Source organism: Leuresthes tenuis, unplaced genomic scaffold (genome assembly GCF_036924035.1).
Source record: "Leuresthes tenuis unplaced genomic scaffold, fLeuTen1.0.hap1 SCAF_1, whole genome shotgun sequence".
Taxonomy (NCBI): domain Eukaryota; kingdom Metazoa; phylum Chordata; class Actinopteri; order Atheriniformes; family Atherinopsidae; genus Leuresthes; species Leuresthes tenuis.
In genome coordinates, this window is record NW_027325355.1 from 5,102,990 (window position 1) to 5,125,473 (window position 22,484).

Sequence of the window (22,484 nt, forward strand, 5' to 3'; positions counted from 1 at the left end):
TACTTCTTCGTTTCATGAAGGAGAGAAGAGCGCCGCAGACAAAGGAGACAACGTCTAAGTTTAACTTATTAAACAGGCGCCGGTTGTGTGCGTGTCGTATGAGCAAATATTTCAGACAAGGGGCGGAGCTACCAGCCACCAAACATCTACGTCATCTGTGTTCCTGTAGAAGCCAGAAAAGACCTCGGAGAAGGAGCTAAAATGGTTCTAGGAACTGAGCGCCATGGTCCCTAGTTCCTGTATGTCCGAATGCACGAAAAAACGGCCCTATTCCTGAAAAGGTTATAGGAACTGCAAAAGGTTCCTACAGTGGGAATGCGCCTAATGTGTTCTTTGCGCCACTTCTGCTACTCTTAAAACATATGTTAAAGACAGCAAGGGTTATGATCTTCTTCGTTGTGTATGACGAGGTTTCTCAAAGACAATGAAAACACTTCCTCGTAGACATATTCGCCGTTCTGAACAGCCAGTGTGAGAGGACTCTTCACCAAAAAGCCAAGACAACGTTTCTGACAGTTGAATCGTACTGGAGTCCGCTGGAGTCCAACAACGGTAACTGGGATCAAGCACCAAAAATACAAGAGCGAGAGACGTTCATTGGAGCTCCAAACGTGTCTGATGGACGACTGTTTGGTGTCTAAGGTCCCAAAGATACTTGAATTAGAAACTGAAGGCCAAACTACACACTGTTAGGTTTAAGCTTTAACATTTGTATCAGCCAGTAAACCAGTTGGGTTGTGTGTTTTTATAAAAAGTGTCACTTAAACTGTGATCTATCACATTCAGAGCCTGGGTAGCTAAGTCGGTAGAGCATCAGACTTTTAATCTGAGGGTCCAGGGTTCCAGTCCCTGTTCAGGTGATGCTTTCTCCAAATATGCAATGGTTGTTCTGATGTTCTGCAGCACAATGTGAAGCAAGAACATCCAGATTTTTTAAAATGAAGGAGGACGCGTTTTCTTTTTCACATGAATGCAACTACAGGAAGAACCAGAGGAAACCAAAGCAACTGGGTGTAGCAGAGCATGATGACTTCAGAGGATGCTTAGTATGATTATTCCCCCGACTTTAACACAGAGATTGTTTATCACCTGGCGTGGCTGTAGCTCAGGAGGAATCAGCAATCAGGAGGTCAGTAGTTCAACTCCAGCTTCCCGACACTGAACCCCCAATGTATCCATCAGTGTATGAATGGACTAACCCAGTTTTAGAATGCATGTAGTTATGTGTAGACTTAAGATGTGCTGTATGAGCATGAGTGCATGTAGTGTTAGAAGCACCTTGAGTGGTCAGTTAGACAAGAAAAGCACTATACAAGTCCATTTACCCACATGAGCTGAAGCAACTCATGAAGTTCAATTCAATTTTATTGATATAGCGCCAGATTACAACAATTGTCATCTCAAGGCACTTAAGTAATATAGTCCAAATCAAGCCAATTGGAATTCAATTCATTGTAATCATAATCCAATTAATTCATATAGAGCCAATTCAAAAAATTAATATCCTAGCTAAGGAAACCAACAGATTGCACCGAAATGTGTCTTCAGTCCAATCTCCCGTCCTGAGCGTGCCTGTGGCGACTGTGGAAAGGAACGACTCCCTTTTAACAGGAAGAAACCTCTGGCAGAACCAGACTCAGGAAGGGTGGCCATCCGCCTCGACCAGCTGGGGTTTGAGAAGACAGAAAAGAGGGAAAAGAGGGGGGAAAAACACCATAACGCCATTCAAAGGATATCTGTTGGAACAGGGAAACATACGTTAATAACCACAATAATGTCACATGTACATAAAATCAATTGTGAAATTAAACAGGGGGAAAAAGAGAGCAAAGTGAGGAAAGGTGTGACAGATGAGGTCCCCCAGCAGTCTAAACCAAGCCTATAGCAGCTTAACTATGGGATGTTTCAGGATTACCTGAGCCATCCCTAACTATAAGCTTTATCAAAAAGGAAAGTTTTAAGCCTAATCTTAAAGTGGAAAGGGTGTCTGCTTCCCTGACATTTACTGGCAGCTTATTCCACAAGAGAGGGGCCTGATAACTGAAGGCTCTACCTCCCATTCTACTTTTAGAAACTCTGGGAACAACAAGTAAACCTGCAGTTTGGGAGCGAAGTGCTCTGTTAGGAAAATACCTTACAATTAGATCTTTAAGATATGATGGAGCTCGGTCAACTTTATATGTGAGAAGAAGAATCTTAAATTCTATTCTGAATTTAACAGGGAGCCAATGAAGAGAAGCTAAAACTGGAGAAACATGATCTCTCCTGTTAGTTCTCATCAGAACTCTGGCTGCAGCATTTTGGATCAGCTGGAGGCTTTTCAGAGAATATGTGGGACAGCCCAATAATAAGGAATTACAGTAGTCCAATCTTGAAGTAACAAATGCATGAACTAGTTTCTCTGCATCACCCTGAGACAGGATGTTCCTGATTTTAGCAGTATTACGAAGGTGAAAGAAGGCAGTCCTAGAAACCAGTTTTATATGTGCGTCAAATGATAAATTCTGGTCAAAAATAACTCCAAGGTTCCTCACTGTAGAACTAGAAGCCAAGGAAATACCATCTAGAGTAACTATATAACTAGACAATTTCTCCCTGAAGCGCTCAGGTCCAAAGAGAACAACTTCAGTTTTGTCTGAATTTAGAAGCAGACAGTTCTGAGTCATCCAGGTCTTTATGTCTTTAAGACAGGCTTGTAGTCTGACCAACCTATTGGTTTCATCTGGTTTCATAGATAAGTACAGCTGAGTATCATCAGCATAACAATGGAAATGTATGCCATGCTGTCTGATAATGTTACCTAATGGAAGTATGTATAAAGTAAAAAGAATCGGTCCAAGCACAGAACCCTGAGGAACTCCATGATTTACTCCAACGTGTGAGGAAGATTCTTCATTTACAAGAACAAACTGGAATCTATCAGATAAATATGACTTAAACCAGCCTAATGCAGTTCCTTTAATCCCAATAACATGTTCAAGTCTCTGTAACAGAATGCTGTGATCGATCGTATCAAATGCAGCACTGAGATCCAACAGGACAAGCACAGAAACAAGTCCGCTATCAGAAGCTAACAGGAGATCATTGGTAACTTTCACCAGTGCCGTTTCTGTGCTATGATGCACTCTGAATCCTGACTGAAACTCTTCAAACAGATTATTTCTATGTAAATGATCACAAAGTTGAACTGCAACTATTTTTTCAAGAACTTTAGACAAAAAAGGGAGATTGTATATAGGTCGATAATTAGCCAACACTTCTGAATCAAGAGTAGGTTTTTTAAGTAAAGGTTTAATTACAGCAACCTTAAAAGTCTGAGGTAAAAATCCTATCAACAAAGACCGATTGATCAAATCCAATATGTAATTGTCAATTAAGGGGAAAACCTCCTTGAACAGTCTGGTTGGGATTGGGTCTAACATACAAGTTGATGGTTTAGAAGAGACTATTGCTGTTGTTAGATCAGAAAGATCAACTGGACAGAAGCTGTCTAAATACAATTCAGGTTCGAAAGATACTTCTAAAGCTGCTCTACTTTATGATACATCAGTGATAATAGTGGGAAGGATTCCATTAATCTTCTCTCTGATAGAAACAATTTTATTGATGAAGAATCTCATGAAATCATCACTGCTGAAAGTTAAAGGAATACATGGCTCAACAGAGCTCGGACTCTTTGTCAGCCTGGCAACAGTGCTGAAAAGAAACCTGGGATTATTCTTATTCTCTTCTATCAATAATGAATAATAAGCAGTTCTAGCTTTACGAAGTGCTTTCTTATACGTTATTAAACTATCTTTCCAGACTAATTGAGACTCTTCTAAATTAGAGGAACGCCACTGTCTCTCCAGCTTTCTTGCAGTCTGCTTTAACGCACGCAGCTGTGAGTTATACCAAGGAGCCAACCTCTTCTGACTTCTACCTTCCTTTTCAGAGGGGCAACATTGTCCATTGTTGTACGCATTGAAGCTATAGTGCTGTCAACAAGAGAGTCAAGTTCTACTGGAGTAAAATTTAGGTAGCCGTCCTCTGTCATATCTGCACATGGCAGTGAAGAAAAGGATGATGAAATCAACTCTTTAAATCTGGTTACAGCATTCTCTGACAGACACCTTCTATATGTAAAATTCTTCTCAGAAACCATGTAGTCAAGTAATGTAAATTCAAAAGTTATTAAAAAATGGTCTGACAAGACAGGGTTATGAGGGAACACTGTTAACTGTTCACTCTCAATGCCATAAGTCAGCACAAGGTCAAGGGTGTGATTAAGGCAGTGAGTAGGTCTGTGAACACCCTGAGAAAATCCAATAGAGTCTAATATAGAATTAAAGTTAATATTTAGGCTGTCATTTTCAACATCTACATGAATATTAAAGTCACCCACTACAGTGATTTCATCTGTACTCAGCACTAACTGGGATAAAAACTCTGAGAATTCAGACAGAAACTCAGAATAAGGGCCAGGTGGACGATACACAACAAACACAAGAGGTTTTTGTGATTTCCATTTTGGGTGGGAAAAACTGAGAATCAGAGATTCAAAAGAGCTAAAACTAATCTTGGGTCTAGGACTGATTAGTAACCCTGATCTGAAGATAGCTGCCACTCCTCCTCCTCTGCCTGTGGTTCTAGGAACATGAACATTTAAATAGTCAGAGGGAGTTGATTCATTAATGCTAACATGATCCTCCTGCTGCTGCCAGGTTTCTGTAAAACAAAATATATCAATATGATGATCACAAATCAAATCATTCACTAACAGAGACTTCGAAGGGAGAGATCTAATATTCAGCAAACCACATGATGTGTAAAGAAACAGGACAGAGTTAAGAAAAGGAATCAAAGTGAAACTGTAAATACAGTCAAACCTGCTTCTTCATTATTTGTTTATTGTAGGCTTTGTGTTTAAGTTATGGGGAAGTTTGAAATCTGAAAGTATAGATATTTCTCAGGTTTGTGAATATACCCACATCTGGCCGCCCATCTCCCCCTACACACTTCCAGATTATAAGAGTCTGGAGTCCAACTATATCTCGTTGGTACGGCTCCACCTTACACACCGGCTCTGGCTCCTTCCTTGTTTGTGATGCCAGGAATCAGGCCAAGGCCCCTGCCTTCACTCACTGCCCACTTCATAATGCAAACTCCAACTCAATGTTTCTCCCTGCAAGTGGTGAGTCTTCCTCTGTGATCAGACAGGCTGCAGACACACAAAACAACACTCAGGAAGACACTGAAAGACTGACTCTGAAATTAAAGCTGAACATTTCTCCTATCACTGGATCTGTGTTTAAGGTCTGAGTTTATGAGTACACAACTCAGTTTGTGACTAATTTCATATTTTTATTTTCAACAGTCATTACAGGGATTTCCTCTGACAGCTCTCTGCCTCCTTTAAGAAGATGTTCTTCAACTCTAAACCTAAATACTGATCAAGGGATGATAAGTTCAGGTATTTCAAAGGGAAGAAAACAAAATGAACACTAAATGCTGTTATTTTTTTTGAGCTGAGATAAATTCTGCATCTGTACACAAACATTAGATTACTCATTGTGTAGGGATAACTCTTTTGTAACCTAAGTTGTGTAATTTATATCCTCCACTCAATCTGATAGCTGTCAAATACTGTGTGTTCTGAGCTGGCTGGTTTGGTGGTTCAATATCAACTACAAAACAAATGTAATGAAGTTTTAAAAATGCAGCGAAAGTGTTGGGAATAAATGGAGATCTGTCATTACGAACTACAGGACAGTTAAGATTAGCTGTTTGCATGAAGATAAAACAGATTTTAAAGGTGTTACATCGAACATTCAGAAACTCTAGAGCACCAGAGCCTCTGACCAAAAGAAACGCTAAAATAAACCTATTTACTTGAACTTCACCAGTTTATAAGACACTTTCTCTCATGAATGGGTGACTCTGGTCTTATCTCGCTCTGTGCTCGAGGCCTTTTAGGCCAAAGGATGTGAGCTCTTAGGATAACTGTGACCTGGATTACTGAGAATCTTAATATGTTAACTGTAAAGATGTGAAGCTCAGACAGGAGATCTGCTTGTTGTATGAGGACAGAGTGTGTCTTATATGGAGGTGGGAGCCTGGCTCAAATACAGAAATAATTTATTAAGCCGGTGTAGTGAGTGTGTTTCTGGAGGAAAGGCAGCAGTGACACTTGTAATGTTCACAGCTTCTGTTTGACACCTCAGAGTCTCATACAACACTATCAGAACACATTGTCACTGTATGGACCTTTATGAGAACCCCCCCCCCACAAAACACCCGAGAGGGCCAAGCGCCCCAGACAGCCACACAGGTGGGTGAAGCAGCGGGGAGAGACAATCCTATAAATGATGTGATCATGTGACCGGCACTAAAGACTAAAATACTTTATAAAGAATCATTTAAAATGTAGAATATTCAAGTTACACAAAGAGCAGAGAGACCTCGATAAAATGAAAACTGACTTTTCAACAACATTTCTTTGTCTTTTGTGGAGTCTTTTTTGTCCAAAGTTTTGGTCGACTTTCTTTAAAAAGTGATAAATCAGCTATATTCCCGAGGAGCCCTGTCCACATCTGCTGAATACAGAAAGTTTGGACGTGTTTGTAGCTGCTGCTGCTGTCCCAGACATGATGTGTCCACACTGTGTGTTCAGAATGAAGGATTAGAAATGAGTGGATCTGAAGTGGAGGCCAGAGGCAGCTGGGAACAACAAGACGCTCCTGGACACAATTCATGCATGTTATCAGAATCAGAAATACTTTATTAATCCCCGAGGGGAAATTATTTAGAAACAAGAGTTTAAAAAAAAAAGATAAGAATGCTCAGTGTGAGCAGCCAAACGACATATTTTCACAGAGGAGAGATGAAGGTGTGGCTGCACACACTGATGAAGGATAAGAAGCTGTCTGGGTTAAACAAAAAGATTTAAAAGATATGATTTAAAAGCTGTCAGGGCAGCTTCTGTATAATTCATCATTGTTCATCATGAACGTTTTTCTTTTATCTTGGCGTAACTCTTTATTAATAATATCAATAAGCACTGATCAGCTGACTTCCTTTACTTAAAGCCAAGCAGCTCCTTCATGATGGATCACATGACGTGTTAACATGAATCAGATGAAACTGAGCTGTGAGCCTCTGCTGGTAGATGAGGTGATGACAGAAATCTGACAACATTCCAGCTGACAGCAGCAGTTTACCTGCAACAATGTCAGGAAGCCTCATTGTTCAGGTGGGAGTCGCACAGACTCACACAGACTCTGATGAGTTTGTTCAAAGCTTCCACCTGTTGAAGTGACCCACAGTCAAAGCTCTGACAGGACTGCTGCAGAACAGATGTTCACACATCACTGAGCCTCTCTGTCTGTCTGTCTCTGTGTGTGACTTCAGCTGTTTTTATCTTTCCTCCATCAGGAAACTCAACGTTCCAGAGAACTGAACCTTCAGGTTTACAGGTAAGGTGGAACAGAGAAGAGTCATCTTAAAGGAGGGCCGGGTGTGAGTCCGTCAGTGTTTCCAGCTCAGCTCGGATGAAGTCCTCCGTCTGTCAGCGCTCTGCAGCTCCAACCACCCAACTGCTCCATCTCTGAGGGAAACCAGGACTCTGCTGTGAGTCTCTTTCATGTTTCAGCTTCTTTTGTCTGTCAGAGTGTTGCTGCTTCAGCAGGAAACAGCTGATCAGAATGACTGCAGAAACTTTATTGATCCTGCAGGGAAACAGCTCTGTTACAGCACGCAGTTAAGAAAGGAGGAAGCAGGGGAGGGGAAATAAATCCCAGTCAGAATATGAAGAAGGCAGAAAGTGTGAAAACATGATGAGATGTGTTCAGATGTTAGGTTGTGGGCTGGATATTTGTTTTTAAATGTGTGAACATGGAGCGTCCCGGCCTCCACAGGAGTGAACGTCAGACTTCAGCTCAGAGTTACAGACTCATCCCACCTGTTTACTGCCGTCGGGTTTGTTCAGAAGCAGCTGGAGACAAATGCAGGAAGTTTTTAGACAAACAGCTGACAGTATGCAGCCAGTGGTTCTGTCCTCATCTGTCTGTCTGCAGCTGTTTGCACATGCTCAGATGTGTTGCTGTGGCTGCTCACACAGGGTGTGGTGTGTAGGAGGAGGACACTGTTCATCACGTCCAGTTCATTAAACACCTGCTGGCTTTATCAATGATCTCTGTGGAATGCAGTTTCAGTCAATATAGAGAAATAAATACTTTAAGAATAATGTCAGTAAGATCAATGAATAAACCTCTGAAATAAATACTAAACATAAATATAAAGAAATTATGTAGTTAAATAAACAGAAGATTTATTGATCTGAATGTAGATCAATATTTCAAAGCTGTTTCTGTCTCCATGTTTTAATTCCTGATGAGGATTTCAAAGAAGAAAACAATGTGACTTTAAAAAATATAGAGAAGTTTTCCACTGAAGATTGTTAATTCTAATATAAAATCATTTTTATTGTTCTTTATCAGTTCTATATATATATTTCTATTCTTTATTTATTCCTTTCAGGATTTATTTCAAAGGTGTGTTTATCTTTTTAAGTATTACTTTATTGAATATTGATTGAAACAACATCCCATAAATCTCCACCCTCTGGTTTTTGAATGTTTGTCAGACTCATTGATCTAAACTCTGACCTTCAGGCAGATTTTAGGAGACACTCACATATTATCATGAATTATTTTACTGTTTTATTTATTTCATATGTGACTGTATGTTAAAATATCTAAAGGAATGATTGTTGGTCTGCTTTCTGTGTGCTTCTGCTGTGTTTGTTGTGAATGAAACCAGCCAACAGAATATAAAGTGTTTCCATCAGCTCAGTCTTAAACTGAAGCAGCAACAGGACAACAAACATGTTTGTAAAACAGAATTACAGATGATTTGACAACATGTAGATCTGGTTATATCTGATCATGTGGCCCTCTGCTGCCCTCTTCAGGAATGTTACAGTAACAGCAGGCAGGAACACTCTTCTTCTATTACACTGTATGATCATCTGTGTGAATAAATAACATAATAACACCTGAGTGAATACTTGGGACCTTGTCTGATGTTGGTCTGAACCAATCACCGATCCCCACCAACACCATTACAAACAGAAACAGTAACCATCAGTAAAATAGCAGCAATATATTCAATAATGCAAGTGAGGCTCTAAAAGCTGAAACAGCACAGAGGAATGGGTCAACAGAGTAACACAGCGGTTACTGATCCAATATCCCTCTGAGGAACTCTGTTCTGATTTTTACTGCCACTAACTGGCTGTTCAGCACCTTAGAGTTCATATCTGCAGAATGAATGCAACCAGAGAAAAAGTCTCTGAAGGTTTTTTGTACTTCAGGAACCAAAGGCTCTGATCTGAAATCCTCCAGAGACGGGACACAACTTCCTGTGTTTGTTTGGATGTTTTTTGGGGGCAGAATCTTATTTCAGAAGGGTTTGAACATCTTTTGGCAGTGATTGTAACTCTGAGTGCTGCAGAGCTGAACTTCGATCAGCTGAGAAAGAAATGACTGAACTGTAACTCTCAGTCAGGAAATGTTCTCATGGATTAAGCAGTCATGGCCATTATATGTGATCTGTGAGAACAGATTATCAAATGACTCCAGAGAACAGGAAGTGTGTCTGTGTGCTGCTGTGATGGTGTTCAACCTGCATCAACAGGCGACAATCGTGACCTTTGGACTGTTTCTCATGTTTGTTGAATCTGAGCCATGGACAAACCAAAGGAACTGCAGAACCTGACTGTGAATCAACATATTTTAAATCTTTTCTTTTCTTGTTGAGAAAGGTCCTACCTGTGCTGCCTCCATCACAGGTGGAGCTCTGACTCATTCCAGGAAGCAACTCACCTGTGTTACATTCTGTTGTGTTCAAACGTCGAGTGGAGCGTCGTCTTCTTCAACACTTTGGCCTGTTTGAACAAACTGTGAGTTTGAACTTGTCTTTAATAACTTTCCTGTTAGTTTTTGGTCTGTAATGTTTGGGGAACATGTTCACTTCTTATTTCAGAACAAACTATCAAGGAAATAGATTTTTTTTTAATAGAAATAAAAAGGATATGAAGCTAAATTAAATACAAAAGATCAAAACTAGGCTTCATCATCTTCTCGGGTCAAAATCCAAACAGAAGAGGTGAGACTGAAGCAGTGATTTAAACATATCCACAGTCTGGGTGCCAATAGACCAAATGAAACGTAGCACTGTCACATTTTGTGTATTGACAAGCTTTATTTGGAATAAATATGTCGTAATGTTGCTGTTGTTTTTCCCCTCTGCCGTCACGCCTTCTTCTTCTTCACTGACGCAGAATCCAGTCCGACTGGATGTTATGAAAAGAATGACTCATAAAAGCACCTTCATCTGAACACATCCTTCTCACACCACATAACGCACTGAAATGAGTAAAAACTAACAAGACGATTGAAAAGTCCACATTTAAGTGCTCAATGTATAAAATAAAGCAGTGAAGTGTTAACAGTGAGTAAATTAGAGTTAAATCCTGCACATAAACACGGGGCTGAGCTTTGAAACAATATTTTTCACTAACTTTGCTGGAGACCGACCTCAGATTTGTTTTACTGTCACAATCACAACTTTTAATGATTAACACGCATCTCCTGTGAGCGCTGATTCTCACGTGTCCCTGTCCTCTGACTGAAATGAACATTCCTGTAACATCTTCCTGGCCTGTGTGTGCCATACAGGTGATAAACTCTCAGAGGCTGCTGTCAGATAACAGCTTGAGGAAAACTTTGAAGGATCCTGAAACATGTAGACATTCATGTTTCTGAGGATCTGTTAAAAATCTAATTAAAACAGATGCATATCAAACATTCTGGTACATAAAAAGTCAACATTGATGAAGACCAAAGGCAGCTTTTAAAAAGGAGCTGCATAACCTGAGCATTGTTTGGAGCTAATGATCCAAACATGACAGATGTGTAAATGTTCCCTCCAGCCTTTATTCCCCTGAAGGGGGACAAATTAATTCATAATTAAAGATAAAATCATCTGTGATGAGTGTTGATGAGGTCGTGTGAACCATACTTTGGTCTCCCCTTGTTAGGGTTTAATCATGTTTAATCACAGAACTGGTTCCTGGTGTGCAGTGGTTGGCCTCCATCTCCAGTTACCTTCTGCTGGAGATCAGTCTCCAACATCAGCTTTTAGATCTCCCTGATCTCTCTTGGTCGAGCCAGAACACTTATTTTCTGTCTTTGTGAGAAACTCTGGACCCAACTGCTGCTGCCTTTCACTCCTGTAACTTTGTCCAAGCAAAGTTTCAGGTCTGAACAACTTCTGTTCTTCTCTGGACTTTGACTTGTAAACCATCAGATATCAGTCAGATTCCAGTTCCTGCTTCCAGCTTCTGCTTTATTCCCATAAATCTTTACTCTAAACAACATTTAGTTTTGTTTCAGACTAAAAAGGCAGGTACAGTCTTCCTGCAGTACGATACATAATGAAATAAATGTTGTGCTGCATCTGGAAGTCATTTACAGAACGAGCAAATAATTGCTCATCTGCAGCTTCCTTTGACCTAAATTCAGCTATAAGTCCACCAGATGTGGCCCAGCCCTGCTGATATTAACCACTTTGAATACATTGTAGGGACATAAAGTCTGCCCCGACAATCCAGACAAAAATAACTTTTAGACTCATTTCCACTCCCAGGATGCATCAAACCTGATTGATGAGACTTCAGCTGCTTTACTGAACCAGCTGCAAACATTCAACACTTTTCTTACCATGAATTCGGGTCATTCTTCGACATTTTCAGCACAATCAAACAGTAAGATGTTTACGGGTTCTGTTAATCTCCTCAAACACAGTCATCATGAAATAAATAAGGCATGCTGTGTGAAACACAACAAGTTTCAGAGGTGTCAGAATACTTTTAAAGCTTCAAACTGAAGCAGGAACATGTTGTAGAGGGAGTGTTCAGCCAGGTCATCTGTTTCAGTCCTATTCATGCTCAGATGGACAGAAAATGCTCTCTTTCTATCCACCATCAGTGATGTTAATGAGCATGTTCCCTCCTCCATCTGATTGTTGCTTCAGAGTCAACATGACCAGTCTGCCTGATACCAAAGCAGGATGCCTCCAAGTCCCAGACTGGCTGTGAGATGGTCAGTTACCATTCTGACCTCCATCATGATCCCTACCTAATGTGAGAAAACTCCTCAGTGAGACATGATGGAGGAAATAAGCAGATGATGGCTGATAGGAGTCAGGAGTGAGAGTAAGACTGATGAAACTGTTCATTCATTTCAAAACAAATCAGAAATGTTACAACAAGGTTACAAGCTGCTGTTAAACTCAGAGATAAAGATGAAATCAGATCCTGTTGCTGCTCCTCCCTCCTACCTGTCCTGCCCCCATCAGGGGTGGAGCTCTGACTGATTCCAGCAGCAGCTCACCTGTGTCTCAGTCTGTGGAGCCTCGTCTTCTTCAACACTTGGTTTGAACAAACTGTGAGTCTGAACTTAGTCTTCAGTAACTTTCCTGTTTGTTTCTGCTCTGTAATGTTTGGGGAACATGTTCACTTCTTATTTCAGCTCCAGTTTGATCACTGTTGTGTTTGAAGATAAATCTGCATGATTATCATTTACATTGTTATGGATTAGAAACATAATGTGATTTATTTGTTTTATTCACAAAATAAATGATAGAAATCATAGAAACTCGCTGCTCATTCAGAGAGAACGGCAGAATAAATTTTCAGATCAGAGTTTGTTATTCAGGAACTTGGAGGTGTGTTTTAACATGAACTCCACTGGTCAGACAGCTTCTATCAGTCCTGCCTCCATCACAGGTGGATTCTGCTCTGACTGGTTCCAGGAAGCAGCTCACCTGTGTCTCAGTCTGTCGAGCAGAGACTCTTCTCCTTCTTTAGCTCTGAACAATCTGTAACTTTCCTGTTTGTTTCTGCTCTGTAATGTTGGAGAACATGTTCACTTCTTATTTCTTGATGATCAGCTGATGTTTTTTTGTTGTTGTTTCCTTCACAAACAAACTGCTTCATGTTTTTATTTCCTGGAATCAAAGTGTCGTCTCCACCTTTAAAGTCAGAAAGAGCAGCTTCCTGTCAGACCTTCTGTTATGAAGCTGTGATGCAGTGTATGTATGAAGGGGTTTAGTGTTCATTGTGGTTCAGTCTTCACAAACAGCGAACAAAGGCTGAGAAATGATTGATTATTATTATTATTTCAGTCTGTTTCTTTAATACAGTACAACAACTATCACAGGTTTGCACAGTAACAGCATGTTAACAGCATTAACAAGAAAAAAAATGGCTCCAATTGCGAGTTACTTGGTGGATGGAAGCATCAAAGAATGCCGTCTGTTTTTAAGGGTGACAAATTGCTCTATCACTCTGTTGTGACTCAGAGGCTGAAGTTCGTCTTTTTCAATTGACATGACTGTAAGACTGTGAAGGGAAACATGTCTGTAATCTGAGACAATAAGATGGAGGGTTTGAAAGTGGAGATGAACCGTCTGAAGCTGTCAGACTCCTCCTCCTTTGACTCAGTCTGAGAACAATGTGGAGTTAAAGAAAACACAGGCATCAGTTTTAAAGGACTCACTGATGTTATGACTGGAAATCCAAAAATGATATGAAATTTGAGTATTATATCCACTTTTTTTATCCATGAAATATCATTGTGTTCACCTTCTGATCAAACTGTTTCATCGTTCTTTGGGGACCTGGGATGTATCTATATTGGCCACTAAGTTACCTTCAGTTATGACACAAGAACATTTACATGAAATCTGTCTGAAGGGCAACAGCTCACAGAGAGGCTGCAGTATCAGTAGCTCCTGCACCAGGAAATTATTTTCTTACCTTTTTTCTGGCATTAAATTTTAGATTTATTCCAAGATAAAGCCTGTAACCTGTAAGCTGTTTGTTTCTGCTCTGTAATGTTTGGGGAACATGTTCACTTCTTATTTCAGAACAAACTTTGATCCCTTCTGAGTTTTAAGACAAATCTGCATGATTATCAGATTATTGATGAACTGGAATCAAACAACACGATGATCAGCTGATGATGTTTGTTTTCTACATGAAGAACTGATCTTCATAGAATGAAACCATCAGCTCCTCCATTACAGTCAAACACAGCAGCTTCCTGCTGCTTCCTGTGTCACCTTTCAGAATAAAATAACATGAATGTCAGTTAAATGTGTCTGACTGTAGTCAGTTATGAAGCTGTGTGCAGCTCTGATGGAACATATAATCCACTAATATTGTCTACTGATGAAATGAAGTAGATTCAGATGTTCTGTCTACTTTATGGGTCAGTTTGTGATGTTTCATTCAGCTTTTTTCTTTCCTTTATATGTGAGTAATAATCCTTCATCTTTGTTTCTTTTTGTTTGTTGAATTCAACTAAAAGTTAAAACGTTTCATTCAAGTTTTTATCAGAGACATTTTATTGGTACTTTTATACATAAACTGGAACCTACAGATAAAGATGGAACCTTCCCAGGGTAGAAGGTTCTGTTATTAACAGCATATTAGTCAGTTTCTGGTTCAGACATTAAATCAGATGATCTCCCTCCTTTTTCATGTCAGTAAATGTACGTAATGGTCCATCATCATCATGAGTGTGCTGGGTGGTAGCTCCATGGCTCCATCTAGTGGACTGATGGAGGTACAGCAGCTGATCTTTTTACAGCCCAAACGATGGAGAGGAGGATTTGAGTTGCTGTGCAGATGAATGATTTGTGTTTCCTCTGCAGATGAAGGTAGAAAGTGTGTGAGCTGATGTGAATTCAGCAGCATGGATCAGTGTGAAGACACTAAAACCACTCTGTGTGGGGAACATGAGAGCCAGAGCAAAGCTCAGAGGTGAGATGACCATCTCTAACTGTCCATGACTCTTCTCCATGTCAGAGCTCAGCACTCACATCACCAAACCACCTTTATTCACAGGAACCAACCTGAACCTGAACCAGAACCAGAACCCAGCTGTGTGTCCTTTAAGAGCGACAAGTCAAAGGATAGTTTGATTAATTTCCAGCATGATGTTCCATCAGCCCAACAGTGAGTATCTGTCAGTATTCAGTGGAGGCTGCATCATGTTTCAGATGATAACCAGTTTTCAGCTGAATTAGTTGAGACTTGGATCAGTTCTTGATGTCTCTGATGAGACTAATTAGCTGCATCATGTGTGTAATGTGATATTTTAGTTCAGTCCTGCAGCTCTTTATTAAAACAAAGGGAGAATATTGCTGCATATCTGTTCACTGATGTGGCTTTTTCACAGGATGCTGATTATGTAGTGAACAGGGCGGCTGATGTAGAAATATTACGTTCTCACACGTTGTGTTTAATGACGTCAGTTTAAAACGACCTTCTGAAGAAACAATAACAAAATGACCAAATCAACCCAGTAATGTTAGTAACTGATCTGTTATTAATTCTCTCCTATTAAACCTGCTCATGTTATCTGGTAAAAATATCTCATTTTTTAATCTGACACTTTATATTCCAGAAAAATCAAATATTTCAAAGTGAGTGTTTTCCAGTGTGGTGCAGCTGTAGTTTGTCTCTGAAAGAGCAGAATGAGTCTGATCACACAAACAGTAAAGACTGTGTCAGAGAACCATACTGAAAGCTCAGAGCTTCAGTCTTCCTGTTTTCTCTCAGGTAAAATTACATCCAGCTTCCAGTTTCACACACCTGCTGACGTCTGCCTGCAGAGTGGCAGAGCTGCCACAAGGGGGAGCTGTAACATTGTTCCACAGCAGCCACACTGACTCTCTGACAGGCCGTCTCACTGCAGACTCAAACACTATCACTGAATACTTTAGTTTGAAGAAAACAAGTGTTTTTCTCTCAGGATCCATCAGAGACTTAGACCTGAACCTGGAGCCAGCTGTGTGTCCATGAAGAGTGACCGGTCAATGAATCCTCCTATCAGATTCAAATCAGACCAACATCCATCTTTTAAGAGGTGAGCTGAGTGTAAATATTGTAACAGAGCAGTGGCGGCTAGTGAAAAAAAATCTTGGTGGGGCTTATGTGCCAACAGATTTCCCTGCCTAATCTAAGTTGGAAAATTAGTGGTTGAAAATGAACAGTTCCACAATAACAATTTAATTTGACAGTTTGCAGTTTCACAGAAAAGGTAACAATTAACAGCTATATTAGACTTTATGCTATCAAATACTTTACAGTACAATCAAGGGACAAATTCACAACAAGGGTATGATTTCAGCTGAATCTATAAAAATCAACAGTGAATGAGTGAGTGAGCCAGTCACGTCTTACAGTTGAACCAGCTCCAACAAAAACTCTGTTTGTAACATTTATTTTTCACTTTGGCTACATTCAGTGTGAATGACACACGCATTTTAACAAGTTCTCATGCTCACACGCCACACATGGTATTTCTCACGCTGAAAAAAGTATAACAGAAATTTCTCTGGCGCGCCGTTATCACTATGGAAATGGCAGGAAACAAGCACATCTCCCATGAGTCTGAGCTGACCAACACTAACAAAAACACTAATAATAATCTAAGTAATAACAGACCTGAAGATTCAAAAGGTCTGGAGGACCTGGATGAATGCAGAAAACTGCAGAAAAGAGAAGAAAATGCAAAACAAAAAGTGAAAAAATTCAGAAAGAAGAAAAACAATGTAGAACAATTTGAAAATTTAGTAGAATGTCATTTGTTGAAGTTGCAAAAGGTCTGAAAGGTATTTTTTAAAGTACTTGGAGCTGGATGAAGGCAGAAAACTATAGAAAAGCGAGAAGAAATATAAAAAGGATTGGCAGTCGGAAGGTACTGCTGTGAAAGGAATTTTTGAAAGGAGCTGGAACTGGATGAAGGCAGAAAACTACAGAAAATGTAGGTAATGTAGTTTTTATTTCAATTGAGTGAAAGATTTTTAAATGGCAGCGAGTTGAAAACAGTTGAACCTGTCTCTGGTGTCATACCAAACTTTCCATTGGAGTTAGTGAGAGAATTTGAAAGGTTTCTCTGGCTTCAAGGCTCATAGATGAGGTTCTGTCAATGTGAGTTCTTTAGTAGTTACATTGGCTGAAAGAGGACAGCTTGTCCTACATTTTAAGGTATGATTTGTTTCTCTGAGTTGAACTGTATGAAACTTAAAGGAATTTGTTTGACTAGAATAGAATAGTCTTTATTGTCATTGTACGGGGTGGTACAACGAAATTTGAGGGTGCTCCAGCAGAGCTACAGTGCACAACAAAAACAACAAACACAAAACAACAAACAAAGCCAGAAACATTGTGAATATCAGAAAAAGCTTTAAAGGATCAATGAGTCACTCTGTTGGCTCTTCATTCATAAAAATCAAGAAGGGGTAAAAATGTTCGTTTTTCAAACTGTTATTTTTCAAAATTGGCTTAATATTTGAAAAAGCTGAACCATGTGGTAATAGCCGAATGTCTTGTGACACATTTAAAATTTGAAAGGTGTCTCTAGCTGATAGTATGTAGAAGTAGTTAGGTTGAAAAGAGGAGAAAGATTTCAATTTTCCTAAAATTTGCCTTAAATTTGAATAAAATGTTAAATATTTAAAAACGTATAAAAGTTAGAAACACCAAAAGTCAAAACTGGAATCTCCTGAAAGAGCTGAAAGTTTTGAGTCCACAATAGTTGAAATTGGTGAAAGTATGCAGAAGTACGTTGTAAGAAGAAGAAGACGTTGTAAATTGGAGAAAGAGTTGAAATTTGTTCATGTTTTTGAAACTGTCATATTTCAAAATTTCTTAATATTTGAAAAAGCTGAACAATTTGGTAATAGCTGAATGTCTTGTGACCCGTTTAAAGTTTGAATGGTGTCTCTAGCTGAAAGTATGCAGAAGTAGTTAAGTTGGAAAGAGGAATACATTTTTGAAGAGTTGTGCTCTCATTTCAATGACTGGAAAATTTGAATAAAAGCTGAATAGTTTAAAAAGTATAAAAGTTAGAGACACAGAAATTCCTGAAGGAGCTGAACTTTTTGATACCACTCTTGATTGTAGAAATCAGTGAAAGTATGCAGGAGTTGTTAACATCCAAAAAACATATGGAATAATAATAATATTAAAGGGAAACAGGAAAACAATGCAAATAAAATACAAAAAATATTTTCAGGGCCCCAGCACCCCCTAAGGGGCCAGCTGCCACTGTAACAGAGTGAAATGTGGCAGAGTCAGTTTGAACAGTTTTCATTCCAACATGTGTTTAATGTGAGCTCAGCTCTGTTTCACATCCATTTCTATGTTCATATGTGAAGCGGTGTGTGTTGGATGTTTTCCACAAACACAGCAGTCAAAGAGGAAAGAAGGATGCTGGAGGAGGTGTTTCTGAGTGTCCTTTGTGCTTTGGCTCAAACGTCGTGTTGGAAGTCCGAAGTGTGTTTGTGTGAGTTTTTAACTCCACAGTCAGAGTTTTTGTAGAAAGTTTCCATCTACATCTGATGGTTTGTGTTACTGTCACACATCAGCAGAAAACCTCAATAATCAACACTAGTTCCCTCTACTACTGTCCCCTCTGAGGTAGCATTTGTTCCCAATAGAGCCTGGTGGCTGTGGCTTGCAAACAGTGAACATTTTCAGCTTTTTACAACAGAAGTGCTGCACATATCTGATCAGTTATTAATGTTTAAATGTTCCTGACACTTGTTTTTTATCAGGAGGAAGCTGGAAAATCCTGAGCCCCACCGTGTGCTCGAGAGCAAACGTCATATATCCAGCAAACGTAAACGCAAATGTGTCAAACAAAGGTAAGTTTCTTTTTAAAACCATGTTAAAAAAAAGTGTTTCACAAATTCATTTGTGACTTTTCTAAAATGCCCTTTGCACTGTCTTCTACAATCAGTCACTGACCCTGTTCTGTAGAACACATTTGTTCACATTCAGGGTCACAAAACTAAACTAAACTCAGTAATCGGTTCCATTTTGATACTTTGGAGGGAAAAATGAAAAGAATCCATAAAATGTGTCAATAAAGAGTTCCAGTACTGGTGCTCCCAACAGTAAATAAAACATGCTGATTGTCCTACATTTATTTCTCATTTTTGAAATTGCCCTGGTTGGTAAAGTGGTCTAATTAAAAGTGTTTGCTATATGTCCCTTAAATATAGAGTTTGTGCACAAGCTCTTTAATACATCTGGCAAGATGTATGCAGCTCAGTACAGCTGACAACAGAACATTTTCTTGTACAGCCTGCAAAAAATTCCTTGGACAGACAGAATGTGAGCTCATTCTTCATGATTCCTCCACAGAGTGGACCAGCAGAGCTCAGAGGTTCCCAGTGGTCAGTCTGCCCAGCAGCATCAAACACAGCTGGACTCCATATTTATGGTCTGTACATGTACAACAACTACTTTTCCATCTATTCTGTTCACAGTCATCTCCATGCTGCACTTTGCAGACCAGTGGATTGTCAGTGTGTCCAACATGGATCTGATGTTTGGCTCCATGATTTCAGTCTGATTGGCTCATTCATATAGTTTTCTGTTCCAGCTGCTGGAGGACAACATGGTCACTTTTGTGAAGGAGGAGCTGAAGAAGATCCAGAGGGTTCTGAATCCAGATTACCCAGAATGCTTAGAGAGTCAGAGGGAGGATGAGGATGAAGAGCAGAGGAGCAGCAGAGAGGCTTTAGTGAAGATCACAGTTCACTTCCTGAGGAGAATGAAGCAGGAGGAGCTGGCTGACCGTCTGCAGAGCAGTAAGAGGATTTCTCTAAAGATTTAACCTGCTGGATAAATGACACATTTACTGATGTCTCAACACACTGAACAACACATGTTCAAATACTCATTCTCAGAGAAATGAAAAGTTTGAAGATTTTCTGTGTATTGTATTGACTGATCTTATTTGTCATGTTTATTTAGAACTTTTTGACCCAGTTTTCCGACATAAATCTGCTCTGAAGAAGAAGTTCCAGTGTGTGTTTGAGGGGATTTCTAAAGCAGGAAACCCAACCCTTCTGAATCAGATCTACACAGAGCTCTACATCACAGAGGGAGGGACTGGAGAGGTCAATGATGAACATGAGGTCAGACAGATTGAAACAGCATCCAGGAAAGCAGACAGAGCAGAAACAACCATCAGACAAGAAGACATCTTTAAACTCCCACCTGGAAGAGATGAACCAATCAGAACAGTGATGACAAAGGGAGTGGCTGGCATTGGGAAAACAGTCTTAACACAGAAGTTCACTCTGGACTGGGCTGAAGGCAAAGCCAACCAGGACATCCAGTTCATGTTTCCATTCACTTTCAGAGAGCTGAATGTGCTGAAAGAGAAAAAGTTCAGCTTGGTGGAACTTGTTCATCACTTCTTTACTGAAACCAAAGAAGCAGGAATCTGCAGCTTTGAAGAGTTCCAGGTTGTGTTCATCTTTGACGGTCTGGATGAGTGTCGACTTCCTCTGGACTTCCACAACAAGGAGCCCCTGACTGATGTTACAGAGTCCACCTCAGTGGATGTGCTGCTGACAAACCTCATCAGGGGGAAACTGCTTCCCTCTGCTCGCCTCTGGATAACCACACGACCTGCAGCAGCCAATCAGATCCCTCCTGACTGTGTTGGCATGGTGACAGAGGTCAGAGGGTTCACTGACCCACAGAAGGAGGAGTACTTCAGGAAGAGATTCAGAGATAAGAAGCAGGCCAGCAGGATCATCTCCCACATCCAGACATCACGAAGCCTCCACATCATGTGCCACATCCCAGTCTTCTGCTGGATCACTGCTACAGTTCTGGAGGATGTGTTGAAAACCAGAGAGGGAGGAGAGCTGCCCAAGACCCTGACTGAGATGTACATCCACTTCCTGGTGGTTCAGGCCAAAGTGAAGAAGGTCAAGTATGATGGAGGAGCTGAGACAGATCCACACTGGAGTCCAGAGAGCAGGAAGATGATTGAGTCTCTGGGAAAACTGGCTTTTGAGCAGCTGCAGAAAGGAAACCTGATCTTCTATGAATCAGACCTGACAGAGTGTGGCATCGATATCTCAGCAGCCTCAGTGTACTCAGGAGTGTTCACACAGATCTTTATAGAGGAGAGAGGGCTGTACCAGGAGAAGGTGTTCTGCTTCATCCATCTGAGTGTTCAGGAGTTTCTGGCTGCTCTTCATGTCCATCTGACCTTTGTCAACTCTGGAGTCAACCTGATGGAAGAACAACCAAAGTCTCAGGAGTCTAAATCACTAAAAGAGACTCTCTTCTACCAGAGTGCTGTGAACAAGGCCTTACAGAGTCCAAATGGACACCTGGACCTGTTCCTCCGCTTCCTCCTGGGTCTTTCCCTGCAGACCAATCAGAGTCTCCTACGAGGCCTGCTGACACAGACAGGAAGTAGCTCACAGACCAATCAGAAAACAGTCGATTACATCAAGGAGAAGATCAGTGAGAATCTGTCTGCAGAGAGAAGCATCAATCTGTTCCACTGTCTGAATGAACTGAATGATCGTTCTCTAGTGGAGCAGATCCAACAGTCCCTGAGTTCAGGAAGTCTCTCCACAGATAAACTGTCTCCTGCTCAGTGGTCAGCTCTGGTCTTCATCTTACTGTCATCAGGAAAAGATCTGGATGTGTTTGACCTGAAGAAATACTCTGCTTCAGAGGAAGACCTTCTGAGGCTGCTGCCAGTGGTCAAAGCCTCCAACAAAGCTCTGTAAGTACATTTTATTTCACGAAACAATGATGTCTTTTCAATAAAAAATAACAGAATTTTTTATCATCATTGTGTCTTGTCAGAATGAGTAGCTGTAACCTCTCAGAAAGAAGCTGTAAAGCTCTGTCTACCATTGTAAGCTCCCAGTCCTCCAGTCTCAGAGAACTGGACCTAAATAACAACAACCTGCATGATTCAGGAATGAAGCAGCTGTCTGAGGGACTGGAGAGTCCACACTGTAAACTCGAAACTGTCAGGTCAGATCATGTTTGTGAATTAGATCTTACGGTTGCTTTGAAGACTACCAAATCATAACTTTTAAACATTTTAAAACAAGATTTCAAGTTGAGATTCTTGTTTTGTATGTTTTGTATGAATGTATAAAGTGTGACCAAAATTTTAGACTAAAAATTTAAAAATAAACATTGAAATGTATTTCTTGTCCATTGTCATTAAACCAGACTGAGTCTGTGTAACCTCTCAGAGAGAAGCTGTGAAGCTTTGTCCTCAGTTCTCAGCTCCCAGTCCTCTAATCTACTAGAACTGGACCTGAGTAACAACAACCTGCAGGATTCAGGAGTGAAGCTGCTGTCTGTTGGACTGGGGAGTCCACACTGTGGACTTGAAACTCTCAGGTAAGGCTTCCTTCAACTATTCACTTGATGACTTTTTTCATGTGCAAATTCATTATATATATCATCAATAGAAGATGTAAAAGTTTGTTTTTCTTTTCTGATTGTCAGAGCAGTTGTCTAACAAACCTTTAAGGGAGCTAGATTTGGGATTACTTGGGCCTCTTCCACAACTAAAAATGAACAAAAT

General features: G+C 40.2%; 2 protein-coding genes and 1 non-coding gene across 5 annotated transcripts in view; 2 read left to right on the plus strand and 1 right to left on the minus strand.

Moving 5' to 3' along the window:
- The window catches only part of LOC140294513 (protein NLRC3-like), a 1,060,349-nt gene that overhangs the window by 865,020 nt on the left and 172,845 nt on the right, over positions 1 to 22,484 (minus strand). The window lies entirely within an intron of this gene.
- LOC140265576 (uncharacterized) overlaps positions 1 to 22,484 on the plus strand; it is a 180,399-nt gene that overhangs the window by 141,890 nt on the left and 16,025 nt on the right. For all 3 annotated transcript variants that reach the window (XM_072379765.1, XM_072379330.1, XM_072386246.1), the window contains 6 exons: positions 18,673 to 18,762; positions 19,265 to 19,343; positions 19,506 to 19,713; positions 19,880 to 21,662; positions 21,746 to 21,919; positions 22,124 to 22,297. In XM_072379765.1, coding sequence (XP_072235866.1) covers positions 18,673 to 18,762; positions 19,265 to 19,343; positions 19,506 to 19,713; positions 19,880 to 21,662; positions 21,746 to 21,919; positions 22,124 to 22,297 — 2,508 coding nt within the window. The remainder of the gene's footprint in view (positions 1 to 18,672; positions 18,763 to 19,264; positions 19,344 to 19,505; positions 19,714 to 19,879; positions 21,663 to 21,745; positions 21,920 to 22,123; positions 22,298 to 22,484) is intronic.
- Positions 788 to 860, plus strand: trnak-uuu (transfer RNA lysine (anticodon UUU)). Its single transcript has one exon. It is a non-coding gene; the product is annotated as a tRNA-Lys (tRNA).